This window comes from Sinocyclocheilus grahami, unplaced genomic scaffold, assembly GCF_001515645.1.
Source record: "Sinocyclocheilus grahami isolate Dianchi unplaced genomic scaffold, SAMN03320097.WGS_v1.1 scaffold50.1, whole genome shotgun sequence".
Lineage (NCBI taxonomy): Eukaryota > Metazoa > Chordata > Actinopteri > Cypriniformes > Cyprinidae > Sinocyclocheilus > Sinocyclocheilus grahami.
In genome coordinates, this window is record NW_015505229.1 from 1,207,166 (window position 1) to 1,226,072 (window position 18,907).

The 18,907-nt window shown below is 36.9% G+C and overlaps 3 protein-coding genes across 3 annotated transcripts in view; 1 reads left to right on the forward strand and 2 right to left on the reverse strand.

The window, feature by feature from the left end:
• Positions 1 to 1,755, reverse strand: part of LOC107583137 (low-density lipoprotein receptor-related protein 5-like) — a 79,769-nt gene extending 78,014 nt beyond the window's left edge. The window contains exon 1 of the mRNA XM_016269251.1: positions 1,592 to 1,755. Coding sequence (XP_016124737.1) covers positions 1,592 to 1,673 — 82 coding nt within the window. The 5' untranslated portion in view covers positions 1,674 to 1,755. The remainder of the gene's footprint in view (positions 1 to 1,591) is intronic.
• Positions 1,756 to 4,110: 2,355 nt separating this feature from the next.
• On the reverse strand, positions 4,111 to 12,135 carry LOC107583117 (uncharacterized protein PB18E9.04c-like). The gene is made up of 5 exons (XM_016269226.1): positions 11,881 to 12,135; positions 9,299 to 9,339; positions 8,505 to 8,699; positions 5,655 to 5,804; positions 4,111 to 5,414 (listed from the first exon to the last, which is right to left on the reverse strand). The coding sequence occupies exons 3-5, from the start codon at positions 8,668 to 8,670 to the stop codon at positions 4,603 to 4,605; spliced, it is 1,128 nt and encodes a 375-aa protein (XP_016124712.1). The 5' UTR covers positions 8,671 to 8,699; positions 9,299 to 9,339; positions 11,881 to 12,135; the 3' UTR covers positions 4,111 to 4,602.
• A 261-nt stretch (positions 12,136 to 12,396) lies between these two features.
• Positions 12,397 to 16,532, forward strand: LOC107583118 (AP-3 complex subunit sigma-2). The gene is made up of 6 exons (XM_016269227.1): positions 12,397 to 12,545; positions 12,974 to 13,065; positions 13,214 to 13,325; positions 13,723 to 13,794; positions 15,041 to 15,148; positions 16,055 to 16,532. Exons 1-6 carry the CDS (start codon positions 12,477 to 12,479, stop codon positions 16,178 to 16,180), a joined length of 579 nt encoding a protein of 192 aa, XP_016124713.1. The 5' UTR covers positions 12,397 to 12,476; the 3' UTR covers positions 16,181 to 16,532.
• The last annotated feature ends 2,375 nt before the right edge of the window (positions 16,533 to 18,907 follow it).

The following is an 18,907-nucleotide window of genomic DNA, read 5'->3' on the forward strand; positions in this document are numbered from 1 at the left end:
ACATGAACTCCATTGGTTTTGTGAAAGAAATGCCAAATTTGTCAACACCGTCAGATGTCACCACCATAAGGTTTTGTGTTCCAATCATATATCAAAATACTTCAATGTGACTCTTGAATAAAAGCTTTATAAACAATAACATACTCACTGTTTGTTGTGTTTGTTTTAATACAGTAATGGACTGATTCAATGTATCTGATAGTTCAAATGACTACAAATTCAGCTTTTCGTCACCTCCGTCAGTTGAATATTTTGATAATATTTCATTATGATATTTTATATTTGTTGTGGAATTGTTGGTCACATGTGAAAGTGTAATCTGTCTGCTAACACCAGAATGTGTTTTGAAAATGTTAAAAACCATCTTGAATGCTGTTAAAGATAAAGTTGAAATTATATTACACAGTCCAAGGTAAAAAAAGATAGAAGTTGGGAGGTTGTTTCAAAGCATAGCTCAGTAGCTTAGTACATATAAGATACATGAATGTAGTTTCATTCGTCGGAGTACGAGGTTTTATTTTTTCAATTTTGCACCCAGTTTTGTCCCACTTCTCAAGAATGACTGAACTACAGTTTTCTAACTTTCAAGCTAATTACCTGCTAAAGGGACAGTTCACCCAAAAATGAAAAATCTGTCATCGTGGTGTCGTTCCAAACCTGTACGAGTTGCTTTCTTATGTCGACAATAAAAGAAGATATTTTGAAGATTGGTGGTTGCCATTGACTTCCATAGTATTTTTTTTTCCTACTATGGAAGTCAATGGCAACCACCAACTGTTTGATTACCAGCAATCTCCAAAATATCTTCTTTTGTGTTCGACATAAGAAAGCAACTCGTACAGGTTTGGAACGACACGAGGGTGTGTACATGATGACAGAATTTTCATTTTTGGGTGAACTGTCCCTTTAAGCCCTAATGATGTTCGTTCAGGTTATGAAAGTTATTATAAAGTGGTACCAAGAAAAGTTTTACTCTTAATAAACGTCAGCAGTGTTTTTTTGGGCTGAAATTGCAACGTTAGCTTATCCACTGAATTGTCAGTAATGCTATTCGGATGAAGGCCAGGTAAAATAGCCGTCTTTAAAATAGTTTTAAAAGTCAATTGAATAATTTTGCACTTTTTCCACGCTGTTTGACATCCGACACCACCGAGGCCTCCATAACACACAACCAGAGCAGTTTACAAGACCTGTGAGCTTAAAAACTCCGACCGAACATTGTCAAATGCTTCCAGCAGGCATCACAAACAGTTGATTTTAGTTTTAAAGCTTCAACTCAACTTCCAGAAGTAACGTAGGCTACACATCTCTGTTAACAAACCCACCGCAGACTATCATTTGGTTCAAAGCAGCTCAACTTTACGCAGACTTAACTTTGCTCTCAAAACTACAGTTGCATTTCTAAATATGTAAACGATCAAAATACACGCCCGTGCGAAACAAAACAAAACAAAACACGTAAAAGTTACGCACAGCCGACCGTGCGCAAGTTTGTCTCGCGCTCTTGCGTTTTACTATGTATCACATTGTTCGCGGTGAAATACCGAGTTCAACACCTCAGGAGAAACTCCACAGAAACTCTGTTACTCACCACGAATCACCGTCAGACTACAACAAAGCAGCAGTTCCAGCAACAAAATCTCCATCGCAAGCGCTCCTTGCTTTAATTCCATAATCCCAGCTCCATTTCTTCGAGGTATTGGTGTTAGGAGAAAGTTTGTAGTCCGTGGGTCGGTCAGTCAGACTTCTTTTTCGCCCGAGCGACTCTTCTAGCGATAGTAGAGGAGGCACGAGGAGGGCAATGACTGACTGACAGCGGAAACCGATCGACGTCATCAAGTGGGATTGACCTTTCCAACCCAGTGGAATATTTTTTTTTATTATTATTATTATTTTTTTTATTAATGCCACAACCAAGAACAATACAATGAGAATCATCCATTGCAAAAAATAAAAAATAATTAAACCAGTGCCGGAGCATAATACAGCAACAAAATTATATATTAATAATATTCAAAGGAAAAATAAAATTTTATGCTACAATGTCATATTTACATACAATGTTATATGCTCTAATTTCCTTTTTACCAGTTTTGTAAAGCATTGCAATAAGGTTCCATTGGTTAATGTATTAACTAACACAAACAATACATTTATTACAGTATTTATTAATCTTTGTTCGTGTTAGTTCGGGTTTATAGAGGCATCATGTCATTGTGTGTCGTAATAACCCCGTTGCTTGCTACCTATTTCTCACTGGAAATTCATAGTCAGCCTGAAGCCGTGGTGAAATATGGGTCTGCCACTTAGTTACACAACCAAGGAAAACAAGGATATTCTGCTGAAAGTTGTAGCAAATAAACGGCTAATACCTAGTATCAATACCAAACCATCAAAACAAATGAGAGGCCCACTGTTGTGTTTGGAAAGCGAGGTTAACGGTTTTATTGGACATTTGTCTGCATTGTTTCTCTTTTGACATGAAGTCAAAATCTAGGATGTGAAATGCCAAAAGAAAGTGAGAGATTGGGAAATTTTGAGGCCTGAGACAATTCCTTTGGAAATTACAGAAATGCAGTGCTCAACAAGAAATGTGGTAATGATACCACATTTTTTCAGGCCAGATCAGGTCAGAAACTAGCTGCACAACCGCCTGCAGAAGATAACGATGGACTCCATACTCCATCCTGTGCTTCTCTAATAAAATCCACATTTCACATGACTCTTGTTGTGTTTCCCGCCAAAACAAAACCGTCCCCCGGTGAGCTTGTTGTAAAGGTGTCGGCCCACCTTCTTTCCAACTCGTTATTTTGCGCCCTGCCAATTAAACTTCCAGACCTTTAAAATTAGACAATGTGCAGTGCACGTTTCCAAGGTGCAATTATTGGCCGACAGATGTGGCTTGTTTATGAGTGGCATCTTGTTTACTCCAAAGGCTGATTGATACTCATAACTTTGAAACCATGGGAAACCTGTGGCCCACTGGCTCCAAAAGCAAGGCGATGGTCCCCTTGAACTTACGCATCCATTTCTGCTTGGTTTTTTCTTTTCTTTTTTGTGCTGATTTGTAATAACCATGGTAGACAAGGTAAAATGTGTTAAAAAGAGCTCAGAGAACCAGCTGAAAGTAGTATAAAATATATTTAAAGAAATTTCTCAATTGCAAATAAAATGGCTCACAAGACTCCAAACTGAGTAAAATGGTCAAAAATACACAAAAAAAGTGGATGACCATTTAAAATGTATCCAGGGAAGCCTTGTATGCGTCCATATGTGATTTCAAATATCATCGCGACAACGAAGGAACTAAATGTAAGCTGTGATGTCTGATTCACGAACAAATTACTCTTATGAACCAGTTCTTTTTAAGGAGTCATTTTAAAAGATTCACCAAACAACCTCCAAATCAGCTTGAATCCGACGCACTGATCTGTGAATTGTTTAGTTACTGAGTGAGTTCATATCGGACTCCCTCACTGAACCAAGAGTCGTTTGTCAGTTGTCCAATTCAAAATGAGATTCAATCGTTACTGTAAACGTGATGTCCCATATAATTCAGTACTGTATAATTTGGTTGTTCATGACAAGGTGTAAAGATACATATTAACAATATTGTTTTGTTGCAGTCCATTAATAATGGTATTCTAACAAATATTGAAATATTGGTTATGTCGTATAATTGTCATTGCTCTTAAAACGTTTTTAGTTTTCTCAGAGCAATGTCACATTCCTTAACGTGCTAGTTAAATGCTGACCAACTTATTTTTGGGATTGAACTATATTTTTATTAAATTAAGGGAAGTGAAACATGCTCCATGATGAAAGTTCAAGTTTTTGTGGAAACCAGATGCACAGATTCGGTGTCAGCCTAGTCATGGATCAACGTTAAGGTAACATCAAGTACAGACAGACCCTTCACACATAATAAAATAAGTCAGAGTGCAAAGTAAGTTTTTTTCTTTATTATATATCTTTTTAACAGTGCAGCTATTAAGACTTACAAAATCAATTTGGCACATATCAAACTAACATACTTCATCCCTTCCTCTGAGCTGATCTTTGTTCCAGACACTAAATACACAATGGCTGAGTTATTCCCTTTGCTTTACAATGTGCTTCTGTGCCACAATTCCTGGTTTGGCATTTATTCCTCACACACACAAACAAACAAAAAAAAGGCATTAATTCATAAACAATTCTTTGAATGTTCCTGAACTTTTCTGACAAACATAAAAAAGGCAATTATTGCAGCCAACTCAGCAGCTGCAGATGAAACCCTGGACATGACAGATTAGACAAAACATTTCCATGTATTGCAATATGAATCCCTTATAATGACATTCGTGGAACGAAGGTTGAGGGCTAAGTTAATACTAAGGCTTCAGCTTCATGTGCCAAGAATTACGCGGAAGCTAAATCTGCATAGAAACAAAAGATGCACACCATACCAACTCACTCCAGCACCAGCTGGATTCTCGTATATAGAGGTCGTATGGGGCTTTCAAATGTTTGAGTGCTACCAAGAGGTCTCAAACCAAAGTCAATCTGCTACCAACCGTTGAAAAAAAGAAATATACTGAAATGTAAACCACACAATCCTGGTCAGACCCCCGAATCGGAGTACATTCCATTGATGAGATAGTCGACCTGAGTGTATTCCTTCCGTCTGTAGCTCTCGTATGCTTGTTTGAGAAACAGCGCCACCGTGACCACGAAGAAGAGGAGGCCAAACAGAAGAACGGCCAACAAGGAGCTTGTGTTCAACAGGTGACTGGTCAAAGGGTCTCCGGCCATCTCAATCACGGCTCGGTCCCCTTTGGGAGTGTCCTTGGGCAGTGTAGATGTCACTCCTAAGGGGCTCAATGAGGTTTTTGGTGTGGTTGGTGATGGCTTCTTCTCATCTGATGATGCTGGAGAAGTTTGGACTGGTTTTGCAGAAGGAGTGGATGAAGTTGTTGTAGGCACTGATGGTGTGATGCTGGCGGACGTTTTGTTCCCTGATGGTGACGGTGAAGGCGGTGGTTTTGAAATTATGGCTTGTGCAACTGTTGTGGAGGTGGTGGTTGTGCTGGTAGTTGTTGGAGAGGGTTTAGGGCTGGTCGTGGTTGGTTTAGGTGTAGTTGTGGTGGTGGATGTCACGGCTGGTGTTGTCAGAGAGGTTGTGATCGGTGGTTTTGGCATTGCAATTTTTGTGGTGACAATCTCTGTTGGAGTTGTCTGAAGGTTGGTGGCCGCTATAGTAATAGAGTTGTTTGATAAAGTGGCCGGATTTGTGGTAGTGGAAGTGCTGGAGATCAAGTCATCAGCTTTAGTTGTGACATTAGGTGAAGAACCATCTGGAGAAGATTGGGAAGAGTTGGTGTCAGAAGACAGCACAGATTCACCAGTCTGATTTTTGCCCAGATGGATAGAGTCTGCAAAAACAAAGTTTGGGTTGGTAAATGGTGACATCTGGTTAATATTCCGGACCATGTTATTGCACTAATGTCACACAATTCCTTTCTAGATTTTGATAAGCTCACAAGTTACCGTTTTGTATCAGTGTGACAAATCATTCCAAAGTAAGAGGTAAAGTTAATGGACAAAACAAATACAAAAATTCTATCACTGAAAGCAAAAAATAAAAATGCAGGTAAACCAAGGAAAGATTTTACCATTTATGTTCACATCTGGTTCCGCTAACAGGTCGTTGAAATTTGTGACATTTTCACAAGACAAATTCTGGGTATTATTTGGGCAGCTGATCAGAAAACACACGGATTGTGAACTATAAATAGCCTTCGAACAGAATTCACCACGAGGACCTGAAAAATGAAGAACAAAGGAATCAATAGGACTTTCTTTTTGAAAAATCAAAGATTATTGCTTGAAATAAACCTTGTTTGCAGTCAATTTCGATGGATTTCAAAACTACATAAGACACAGTTGCTAATGAATCAGTGCTGCGGCAAAAGAAACCTTCTTTTAAAAGGATCATGAATGCGAGTTGCAGACCAAATTGAATGTGGGGAGTTAAAAAGACCACCAGTGTAGTCTGATTCACAAATAAATGACTCTTATGAGCCAGTTCTGAATGTATAATTTAAAAAGTAGACAAGTTAATGTTTTAAATCAGTCTGAATTCTGACAAAATAAGAGGTAAAGTTACAGAACAAAAATCGAAAACAAACATTCACAAGAGATAAAAAAAAAATTCAAGGTACAGAAACTCAATACCCACAACGAATGTGCATGTTATCGGGCGGGGGCAGGGCCAGTTGCTATATCCCCAAACACACAGCCAGCACGCCTCGGGGTCATTTCAGCTGTCTGCGCGTTTACAGAGGTGGTGAGATAGTCAAGTGCAACGTGTGTGGTCAAAACGAGAGGGGGGAAAAAGAAAGTGATTTAATTAGAAAAAGAGCATGTCTTGATGAAGACTGTAGAAGGATATGGCCTGCTGAAGCAGTGCCTGGCGCATAAGCAGAACAGCCAGCCCAGGCCTCCCTTTCATCTTAAATGCGAAACACATGGTCTTCTTTGAAAGTGCACGTCCTTCAAGGGAAAAACGTGATGTATAAAAGACAAAGCACAACATATGGCTTTACTTTTGTAAAAAATAAAAAAACTCCACAGGTACGTGGGTTTATCTCTGAAGGTAGCACGCAGATTGCATTTCATTCTCAAGCCCTCAAAGAAACAAAGAAAAAGGAAAGTTCTGGTTTAACTCTTAGAAATAGTGGAAAAGAATCAAACGAATCTGTTCATTTTCCTTTTCGTCTTATGTATGTGCAGGGATCAACAATAAGGATGACGGAACTGTTAAGACAGAACTTAGTTGATGCACATGCTGCAAACTTAATGCATCATTTTGCAAACTTAAAGGGACTGCTCATTAAAAATTTAGTCACCATTTACCCAGACTCATGTCATTCCAAAACATGTAGAACACTTTGAACAACGTCTCAGTGGTTCTTTTTTTTTTGTCCATTCAATTAAAGTCAGTGGGGTCTAATGTTGCTTGGCTCTTCAAAATATTTTCTTTTGTGTTCCACAGAAGAAATGTTGCATTCAAGTCCTCCTGGGAAGTTTGTATTTATGTGTTGACAAGTCGTAATTATGACGTCCGGTGTGTTCAAGTCACTTTGGTCAGAACAAGACGGCGATTTAACTTTTCTACATAAAATTCAACCTTTTTTTTTTTTTTTTTACTCTACATCTACAAAATGGTGAATAAAGAATGTGAATCATTGTGTTTTTGCTGAATTATTATATATTCTATGGTAATAATGCAATATAATATTTAGTATATTTAACTTGTATAGTTTTATTGTACATGACAAAAAAATTATAATTTTAATAATTTCAACAAATTTCCAGTCAATACAGACGCTGCATATCTATAGTCTTTCAGTGGTTCTTTTTTTTTTGTCCATTCAATTAAAGTCAGTGGGGTCTAATGTTGCTTGGCTCTTCAAAATATTTTCTTTTGTGTTCCACAGAAGAAATGTTGCATTCAAGTCCTCCTGGGAAGTTTGTATTTATGTGTTGACAAGTCGTAATTATGACGTCCGGTGTGTTCAAGTCACTTTGGTCAGAACAAGACGGCGATTTAACTTTTCTACATAAAATTCAACCTTTTTTTTTTTTTACTCTACATCTACAAAATGGTGAATAAAGAATGTGTATCATTGTGTTTTTGCTGAATTATTATATATTCTATGGTAATAATGCAATATAATGTTTAGTATATTTAACTTGTATAGTTTTATTGTACATGACAAAAATTTTTTTTTTTAATAATTTCAACAAATTTCCAGTCAATACAGACGCTGCATATCTATAGTCTTTGGCTGCATCCATTGCATCCGACATGTTTTCTCACCGACACGCCCCCAACTCGGAAACTCGAGACTTAAAGAAATTCAGTTTCCCACACGAAATAACGACTTTGTGGTGGCGTTCATGTGTGTTCAACTCGTAAATACGATCTATCCGACATGACCTGAACGCACCATATGTCTTACAGGTTCTGAATGACATTGAATAGTTAAATTCTGCTGATAGATATAACAGAAAGTTAAAGTTACCAAGATGACTGACTTGGGTAAAATTTTTTGCACAAAACTTTATCTATGTAATATATATTTATTGCATTAAATATTATTTGAATATAATTATTAATTTTGAAATAGTTTCTTTGTGTTAAAAATGCTTGCCATTACATGACAAATATAAATAAAATCCAATCAAGATTGGATATATATATATATATATATATATATATGAATGAGAGAAAACAATGTTCTTCACACACACAAAAACATTTTAATATTTTGGCATGGCATACTTCTGTCAGAGTAGCTGCCTTAACCTCATGATCCTTTGTAATCTCAATATGTTATTGAAATCCAAGAAAATGTATTCAGAAACATTAAATTGATAAAAAAAAATAAAACTTATTGAAATGCAATTTAAAGAAATCAATCAAAAGGATATCTGAGGTGCACAAGAGATAGACTTACAAAGACTCAGGGAACAATTCTCCTGTTTTTCCACAGTCACACGAGACACAATCCTGAAGCCATTTACCAAACGCATGGGTGCATATGGAAGCACAAGGAGCCCCATAACGGGCAGCAGGACCAGGACAGGATGGACAGTCATGATCACATGAGTGGCTGAGACCATAATGTGAGAGAGGATCACATCCCCAACATCTGTGAGATATAAAAAAAAGCAACAATTTATAAAGCTGTAACTCAACTCAAACCAAATATATTCATTTTTAAATACATTAGACAGACAGACAAATAGATATCAGTTGTATCAGAGAAGCAAGTGAGAATGAACACAAATGTGATTCAATTGCGCCATCTAGTACAAATTCCAAAACACTACAAGGAAAATGTTCAAAATTTCATCTGGTCTACCTGCTGTTTCACAATCCTGTTCAACTAATACTAAACCAAAAGTGTTATAAAACACACAGGCATAATATAAAGTTACCGCTTATATTATTTTTCACATTAGAAGCTCCCATTTTAAAAGTAACATATGCCCTAACCTCTTCTAAGTGCTAGAAATGCGTTTTGAACATGAGTTGAACCTGCTGTTTTAAAGGCTTTGTTGGTTATAAGGAAGTTTCAAAAGTGAATAAGTAGGTCTTGGGGCGAAGCACATAAATGTCTGCCACACCCCTCAGAACGCCTGGTTACAGACGTCACTGCAAACAGCACTGAAGGGCTCACTAAACTCGTTCCAGGATGTACGGATCATATGACTTCCATCCAAGCTTGAACAAAGGAATGAAACTCACGAAGAGATGAAGCAGATTATTCACGGATGGTCCGTCCTGAGCTGGAATTAAAGACAGAAAAGAAATGAAGCAGTTTGTAAAAAGCAGGATTAAATCACTTCCATAGAACTATCAGCAAATAATCCTATTGCATTTATGGATCTATTTATTTATTTTTATTACAAATGGTTATTTAAAACGCACATGATGCTGATTGTCATTATTAGAGGTTAATAATTTTAATTTACACCACCATGGAGGTTAATATACAAATGAATGCTATTACAAATGAAAAAAAATACAACCCAAAATTCGTATCCGAGCGTCTTATTATGGTTACTAACTCCTTAAAGGTCGTAACTATGATAATGGTACAGTCATGGCCAAAAGTTTTGGCAGTGACAAATTTTGTGCTTTGCAAAGTTCGCCGTTTCAGTATTTGTAGATTATTTTTCCACATGTTTCTATGGTATACTGAAAAACTATGATAAGCATATCATGCTTTTATTGGCAAAAAAAAATATGAGTCAATATTTACAGTGTTGACCCTTGTTCTAAATTAAACCTCGGCAATTCGCTCTGGCATGCTGGATATTAGCTTCTGGGACAAATTCTAACTGATGGCGATCCATTCTTGCCTTAGTTCTTGGAGTAGATCACGATTTGTGGGCTTCTGCTTGTCCACAGGTTCTCTATGGGATTGAGATCCGGGGAGTTGCCTGGCCACGGATCCAAAATTTCAGCGTAATGATCTTCGAGCCACTTCTTTATCACTCTTGCTTTGTGACATGGTGCTCCATCATGCTGGAAAACCGGATCATCACCAAATTGCTCATGGATCGTCGGAAGAAGTCGCTCTTGCAGGACGTTTTGATACCATTCTTTATTCATTGCAGTGTTTGAGGGCAGAATTATGAGAGTCCACTCCCTTGATTGAAAAGCAACCCCGCACATGGATGGTCTCAGGATGCTTCACTGCTGGCACAACACAGGACTCACGGTAGCGTTCACCTTTTCTTCTCCGAGCAATCGATTTTCCAGATGTCCCAAACAGTCGGAAGGGAGCTTCATCAGAGAAAATAACTTTGCTCCAGTCGTCTGCCGTCCAATCCTTGTACTTCCTGCAGAATTTCAGTCTGTCCTTGACATTTTTCTTGGAGAGAAGTGGCTTCTTTGCTGCCCTTCTTGATACCAGGCCGTTGTCCAAAAGTCTTGGCCTCACTGTGCTTGCAGATGCTCTCACACCAACCTGCTGCCATTCCTGAGCAAGCTCTGCACTGGTGGAGACACGATTCCGTAGCAGACTCCTCAGGAGGAGACGGTCCTGGTGCTTGCTGGACACTCTGGGACGTCCTGAAGACTTCTTCACTGCAGTCGAACCTCTCTCCTTGAAGTTCTTGATGATCCAGTAAATGGTTCTTTCAGGTGAAATATTCTTTGTAGCAATTTCCTTGCATGCGAGGCCATTTTGATGCGCGGTGATGGCTGCACGAGTTTCTTTAGAAGTAATAACCACTGCTAACAAGAACACAATGATAGAAAGCGCTTCTTCCCTCCTTTTATAGCAATCAGTCTGCTCTTACAATCTAATTAGTATGATAGTGATTTCACCTGACTAGTACTCTTTCACACGTGCTGCTGATATGATTATTCAATTAATGTTAGCTGCTCATTTCGTCAGGATCAAGAAACAGTGAAATTTGTTTTATTGTGAAAAGTTCCTTTTTTTGGCCAATGAAGCTTCTAGCAATTATTTCAAATGCATCTGATCACTCTGCACAACAATCTACAAACAATGTGAATGAACACCACAACAGCTTAAACAGCACACTTTGCCAAACACAAAACTTTTGGCCATGACTTCAGGTCACTTAAGAGGAGTGTGATCACAAACCCCACAGTTGTTACAATGGAACATGTTTTCTAACTCACTTACATCTGGATCTATTTTTCTTAGAGACACACCCTACAACAGGGATCCTCAAATCTGGCCCACGAGATCCACTTTCCTGCAGAGTTCAGCTCTAACCCTAATCAAACCCACCTGAGCATGCTAATCAATGTCTTCAGGATCATTAGAAAATCACAGGTAGGTGAGTTTGATCAGGGTTGGAGCTAAACTCTGCAGCGCATTGGCCCTCCAGGGCAAGATTTGAGGAACCCTGCCCCACAATATAAATAACATAAAATATAAACATTAATTACAAAATTAAACATGCAATTGAATGACCACAATAAAATGATAATACAACAAAGGTGTTATCTATTAAAGCAATAACGCATTGACAAAGCAAAGATAAAAAAAAAGCTCACGAGGATGCACTTACCACTAATCAATGTCTTCAGGATCATTAGAAAATCACAGGTAGGTGAGTTTGATCAGGGTTGGAGCTAAACTCTGCAGCGCATTGGCCCTCCAGGGCAAGATTTGAGGAACCCTGCCCCACAATATAAATAACATAAAATATAAACATTAATTACAAAATTAAACATGCAATTGAATGACCACAATAAAATGATAATACAACAAAGGTGTTATCTATTAAAGCAATAACGCATTGACAAAGCAAAGATTAAAAAAAAGCTCACGAGGATGCACTTACCAACAAATACAACGCGCTCTTTCACAACAACAAAAAAAAACAGTTTGTATAAATGTAAACAGCAGCGTTTCCAAAACACTTTTCTTTACTGCAGTTTACAACCGTAAGCGAATGAAGACCGTCTCATTCCTCATGCAGCGCGTGCTTATTGTCACTCTCCTGTCAAATGTTTCATATTCTAATTTGGGTTGTTTATATAAGTAGCAGCTAGCTGACAGACACGACACACGAGTGATGCGACAAGAGGAGATGCAGGACTTCCGGTTCACGCAGCGTGCCGTGAGCGCGTCAAAATAAAAGTCCTCTGCTCATAAATTCGTCATTCAAAATTGACCACGGTAGTCACAGTTTGCAAAGTATAATGGGATTATATGTACATTTTAATTGAATATCAACAAATATTCGTAATGTTCAATGAACAAAGTTGAAAGACACACACACACACACACACACACACACACACACACACAGTTTCTTCCCTCTAGCTGTTTTTCCAAGGACTTTTATAATAGAGAAATCACGTGACACGGGAGTACTTAGAGTCCTTTTTTATTGACAAGCTGAAGCTTAGCTAAAAACGAGTAAACCCGACAAGGATGATCAAGGCTATTCTCATTTTTAATAACCATGGGAAACCCAGGCTCATCAGATTCTACCAATATTTTGTAAGATAAGTGCATAAAAGACACTGAAACTGCATTTGCCAGCTAATGCCATTCTTACTATTGAGACACTACCAGCAGATTAATTTAATTATCTGTCTTTTACTCAATATTTCATAGCTGAACATACAGCATTAGCTTCAGATAAATTATTTGTGCATAATATAATGTTTTATGATATGGAATATTTATTTTCGTCTAAATGCCTTCTCAGCTTCTTACTGGAAACTCAGTTCTTCATTTTGTTTATTGCTTATTATATGTGTATAAACTACATAAGTGTAGTAATCTGTATCATATTCATAATAGTCATTTTCATATAATGTTAAACCACTAGTGTTTCATTCGCTCCACTGTCTATTTGAATATGAGTTCATGTGAAGATCCAAGGTAAAACTAATTTACATCAATTTATAATATTTCTTTCACAGGCAGAAGACATGCAACAACAGATCATTAGGGAGACCTTTCACCTGGTGTCCAAAAGAGACGACAATGTCTGCAATTTTCTGGAGGGCGGAAGGTGACAGAAGGGTTTATGCATAATAATGTTACACATAAGGGCTTACTGTTATGATTGTCAACTGCATCTCTATATCTAGGACAGTATAAAGACAGGTGCTCAATATATCTCAGAAGTTATTTACTCTAGTTTTGCTCTTCGCTTTTAGTTTGATCGGAGGCTCTGACTACAAGCTGATCTACAGACACTATGCCACCCTGTACTTTGTGTTTTGTGTGGACTCATCAGAGAGCGAGCTGGGGATTCTAGATCTCATACAGGTGAACTTACTGCAATTTGCATGCTGTAATTCTGGCCTACAGCCATAAGGGGGCAGGTAATGTTTCTCATATTGTATTCAGGTATTAGCTTTTTTTTTGAAGATGTACATAAAGACAAGGCAGGGTTTAAAACACTTGTTTTAGTGCAATGGTTGTTTGACATAGCAGGATGCTTTAGTTCTCACTGGACCATACTAATTCCATATTACCTGTAGTATTGCCATTTGATACAATGCCGTAAAGCCATAGTACTTTTGTGCATGAGTAGTTAATTTGCTTCTTTTGTGTGTGTGTGTGTGTGTGTGTGTGTGTGACCTGAAACATTACACGAGTCTTTTGAAAATCTCGCTGAAAGAACATGTTGTTATTCACAATTGTGTATAATTTTGTCATGCAGGTCTTTGTGGAAACCCTGGACAAATGCTTTGAGAATGTGTGTGAACTGGACTTAATTTTTCACATGGATAAGGTCAGTTTTCAGCCGTTATTATCGTTCACTAAAACTAAAATGAAAACTAAAACCATTAACAAAAATGTTACTTGAAATAAAAGAAAATAAACTTAAACTTATTTCAGCAAGGCATCATTTCGAAATTGTTCATTTAGGAAAAAAAAAAAACTAAAAATGAAAAAGAACTATATAGACATAACAAAAAAAAGGGCCAAAAGCACAACAAAATTACTAAAACTTTGTCTACTTTAAAATGGAAATAAAAATAAAGAACAAATTCAAAACGCTAATAAAAACCATTATAGTATATCACGATACTAAAATAACACTAGTTCATGATGCTCCTTTCATAATGACGCATATAACTTCTTATCTCCTAAGTTACCAAAAAGTGCTCTTTGGTGCTGTTTAATGCTCATCAGGCCATGAATAATTGGGGGTGACCATAATTCAATCCAGCATATAAGGGAAAGTTTATATGTAAGCCAGTATACTCTTTCTGATAATTGCCTGTTGGATTATGGCACCACTGTAAAATTTGTTCATGACAGAAGTGTGCACTACATTGCTTTTGTTAGTTATCTAATCAGTAATAATGTTTTATGAGTGGAAGGAATTACTTGGAAATGGCAATGTATGGCTTTATGGTAACTTGTCATATTTGTTTCTGAGTAAGCCATGTGTAACATGTTTGGTAATGCGCATCAGTAGTCCTGTGCTTGTGTGTATTTTTAGGGTTATGGTCTCAGTTTAATGCTCTGATTTGGTCAGCTGAGCTGTTTGCGTAAAAATAATGATTTTCTGATGAATTGCATTTTCCATCCGATTCACAAACAAATGATTCCTATGAAGCAGTTCTTTTAGTACATTAAATCATACAGTTAAATAAGTATAACTGGATTCCCAAACAAGTGTCTCTTATGAACTGGTTCTTTTTAATGAATCAAAACATACAGTGTAACCAGCATACTCAGATTCACAAATAAATGACTTTTTTAGAGAATCAAAAAGATTATGCAAAACCAGTGTGATCCGATTCAGGACCAAATGATTTTCTGAACTGATACTTTTCATTTGCGATGACGCCAGTGATAAAATGTTTTAAATATTATAAATATTTGCTAATAATGTACCCTAAAGAAACAGATTCAAATTGGGAAATGTGTTTTGTTACTCAGGCCAGTTTAGTCGTGAATCATTATTGTATTAAGTTACTAATGAAAAACAAGGGTTTGAAGGTTGAAGTTTTTGTTGTTTATTCCAGGTTCATTACATTCTCCAGGAAGTTGTCATGGGTGGAATGGTTCTGGAAACGAACATGAATGAAATAGTGGCCCAAGTCGAGCTGCAGAACAGAATGGAGAAATCAGAGGCGAGTTCACATTAACAGAGTAACCGGTAGTCACTCCAGTTTATTCAGACATCTTTTACATTCATTGTTGTGGCTCAATCCAAACAGGAAGGGACATTTTTAAATAGTTTTCTGTGATACATACATGCTATTTTTTTTTTTTTTTAAAGAATCAGGGTAAATAGTATTGTACACATTAACAGGGCCTTGGGAATGTTTGTAAAAAACATGAACGATATTTCAAAAGACATTTTACGTCTTGTTCAGCATCACTTTCTTTTTCCTGCAAATCGTTTGGCTGTATCAAAAATGAAAGGCCTATAATGATATCATATAATGGTGAAAGGTGTCTGGGCCGATATCAGTGATTAACAGTCACTGTGTTCCTGATATTCTATCTGGAGGCGAGGCGATCAATAATGTTTGACAACACTAGACGCACTTACGTATACATGGAAGGGGTTAAAATGAGGAAATGTTACACAAGACGATACAAGAGTATCAAAGCAACATCCATCCACAACATTTGGTTAAAGACTGTAGAAACGGGATGGTGGTGGTTCATAAACTCTACCGTACTTTGTACTTTGACACCAAAATGCAGTGTTTAACAAGTCTGGCCGGGTCACAAGTAGTTTTTCTTGTATAAGTTCGGTTTTGTGTATAGATAACTTTTCTAAATAAAATATAATATTATGTATATTATAATAATTCAAATAAAATCTTGTTTTGGGCTGGGTTTAGCCTTGTACCCTTAACATTTTCACTGGACTTATTAGATTGGGTTACAGAATATTGTTCATGAGCCAAGTTTGGGCTTCAATTTAATGCTGAGTAAATCCTGTATGATAGTTCATGGAAAAAACTAGAATGTTGAGGTTAATAATAATAGTGATAAAATATTTTTTGTGTGTTTTTTTTCTGCAGGGCGGTCTGTCTGCAGCACCAGCACGAGCTGTTTCTGCTGTGAAAAATATGAACCTTCCTGAAATACCCCGTAACATTAATATCGGGGACATCAATATAAAAGTGCCCAGCCTCTCCCCGTTTTGAGTTTGCATGACTGATCGTTTTTTGTTGTTATTGTGTGTTGACATTTATTGCCATAGATACTGTAGATATAGCCATTTATGGACTTATGACTGACCATCACCTGAGGACTCTTAAAAGTCCGGAGCACACTACAGGGTCCAATCATTTGCAATGTACCTTTTTAATTTCAGACTTTGGTTTGTAGACAAACCGTTTTCGGTTATAGTGTTGTTTTGTGTTTTGTCTGTGATGTAAGCAAAATGTAGCAAAATTCCACAATACTGTACTAACATGTCATTTATGCCAACAGACCGACTACTAATGTTACGCTTTAATAATTTATGTTAAATGTTACTCTGTCATTAAAAATATGTTTTTGTCCAAATTCAAGTCTTACTATTTAATTACTATTACTATTAATTAAAACAGATCTGGACCATGAATAAAGGGTTCTTCAAGGTTGTAAATATCTTACGGTTACATTGTATTTTGGAGATAAGTATGAGCTTGATACTTGAACTTCTTTTCGTTTCCAAAGCGTGATATTTGATCTTATCATTTACTCCTCGACATTTCATGTTAAATGTTCTTTATTGTCACAAATAATCTGCAGTGTCACCAGTTCTAAATGTAGAATATCATTTTGTGCTCTTATTGAATCTTTTTTGTTCGCATCAACAATCACAGGGCAAGGTCTGTTTCATATATGACAGTACATCAGCAAATTTTTGACAAATCATGGTTGCATTGATGGTTTCGTCATGAGTTTGCAGTGTTATAAAATAAACTTTATTGCATTTTTAGGAGGTCCTCAAAGGTGTAGTCAACAAAAATGAGATCAAAGATAACATTTGCATCATACAACTGAAAAAATGATAGCATATCTAGAAGTCTCAGATACTATATGTTATCTTTAAAGATAGCGGTCTATCAAAGGTCAAGAGCCATCAGATGACATCTGAAGTCATCAACTCCATCTCTTCTGACTTTGAAGATGCAGAATATTTAGCAAGACTTCATTTTAATCAATTTATAAAACAAGACGATTTTCATAGAAAGGGGAAGTCACTGCGGAGTCTTAATGATGACATAAATATTGCACAAATAAATAAAATATTAATGTAATATAATAAATGAACTATTTATTGCATTCTGGAAATGAAAATTATATCTTGGCGTGTCCAAAATAATTTATGACATGGGGAAACAAAAATTGATAACATAATAGCTTTGAGATTGCTAAGGTAAGATTTATGGAGTCTGGTGACTTTGATGATAACCTCATTTATAGCTGATAACGGGTTAATATGATGAGGGTGGGATATCATAAAGACTGATAATCATTACACATGCATTTTCAAATGAACTTGTGTTATTGGCTATATTTTTCTGAATAATTTTTCTAAATAATAAATGTCACCCCTGGTACAATGTTCCACCATAAAAAATACACGTATTCCAAAGGCCAAATCTTTGTATTACTCTCATCTTTTATTTTACAGTTTTTAGAATGTCCAACTATAAAAAAGTTCTGCTTGATGACCACAGAGAGAGGCATTTTTACAAGTTCATTTGTTACTAATCCCGTTCTTTGCTCCTGGTAAACACAAGATAATTTAGCTAAACTAAGGTTAAACTGTATTTTTTCGCTCAAACAGTACAGTGACGTTTAGTTATCCTTTAACAGTTATGCCAGCAATTAAGTGTCTGTACCAGCAGTTGCACAAACTGATGCTTCTGAGGATATTGTTCTTCTTTTTAAAGTGCAGGTTTATGGCATCAAATGAAATTCAGTTTTTTATTGGTCCAGTCACACTGTTTTATTGACAACAGTGCACTTAGATTCCCTTTCAGAATGACCTGCCATAGTGTGTGATTCTGAGTGGGACATCTGATTCAAAATCAAACGAAAAAGAATAGATCCCACGGGTGATCTGCACTAATCACTAATATTTTGTTTAAATCTACATGTATAACTTCTTTATTAATGTTTTTTTTATATATGCAAAAATGGCTGTATATCCAGAAAATATATTTATACAAATGTATTATGCATATACACTAATCAGCCACAACATTAAAACCACCTGCCTAATATAGACCCCACAAGACCTCTGAATGTGTCTGGCACCAAGACATTAGCAGCAGATGCTTCAAGTCCTGCGAGGTGAGGCCAGCACATCCCATAGACGCTCAATCGGATTGAGATCTTATAAATTTGGAATCCAAGGCGCAACACCTTAAAATTTTTGTTATTTTCAGCAAACCATTCCTGAACAAATATTGCATTGTGCCAGGGTGCATTATCTGAATAAGCCTACTGCCATTAGAGTGTATGTGTGACTTCAACAATCTTTAGGTAGGTGGTATGTGTCAAAATAACATCCACATGAATGCCAGGACCCAAGGTTTCCCAGCAGAACATTGCCCAGATCATAACACTGTCTCTGCCAGCCTGCCCTCTTCCCATAATGCCTTAATTGTATTTTCAAAACAGAATATGTGGCCTTACCACCTTTCGATAACCCTGGTATCAATGACCCTCTGAAACCCTGAGGTTCTAGATGCCCTCTTGTACAGTACACTGGAGCTGTGCTGTGTTAATGGATGAGCCATTAATTCATGTGGGAGGAGAATCTTCCCATGCCTTAAATAAAACGTTGAGCATATGTCAGTTTCACTCCTCTCATCCTGTCATTGCTGAAGCATGGGAAAGGGTTTCCACATCAGTAAAACTGTCGGGATAGT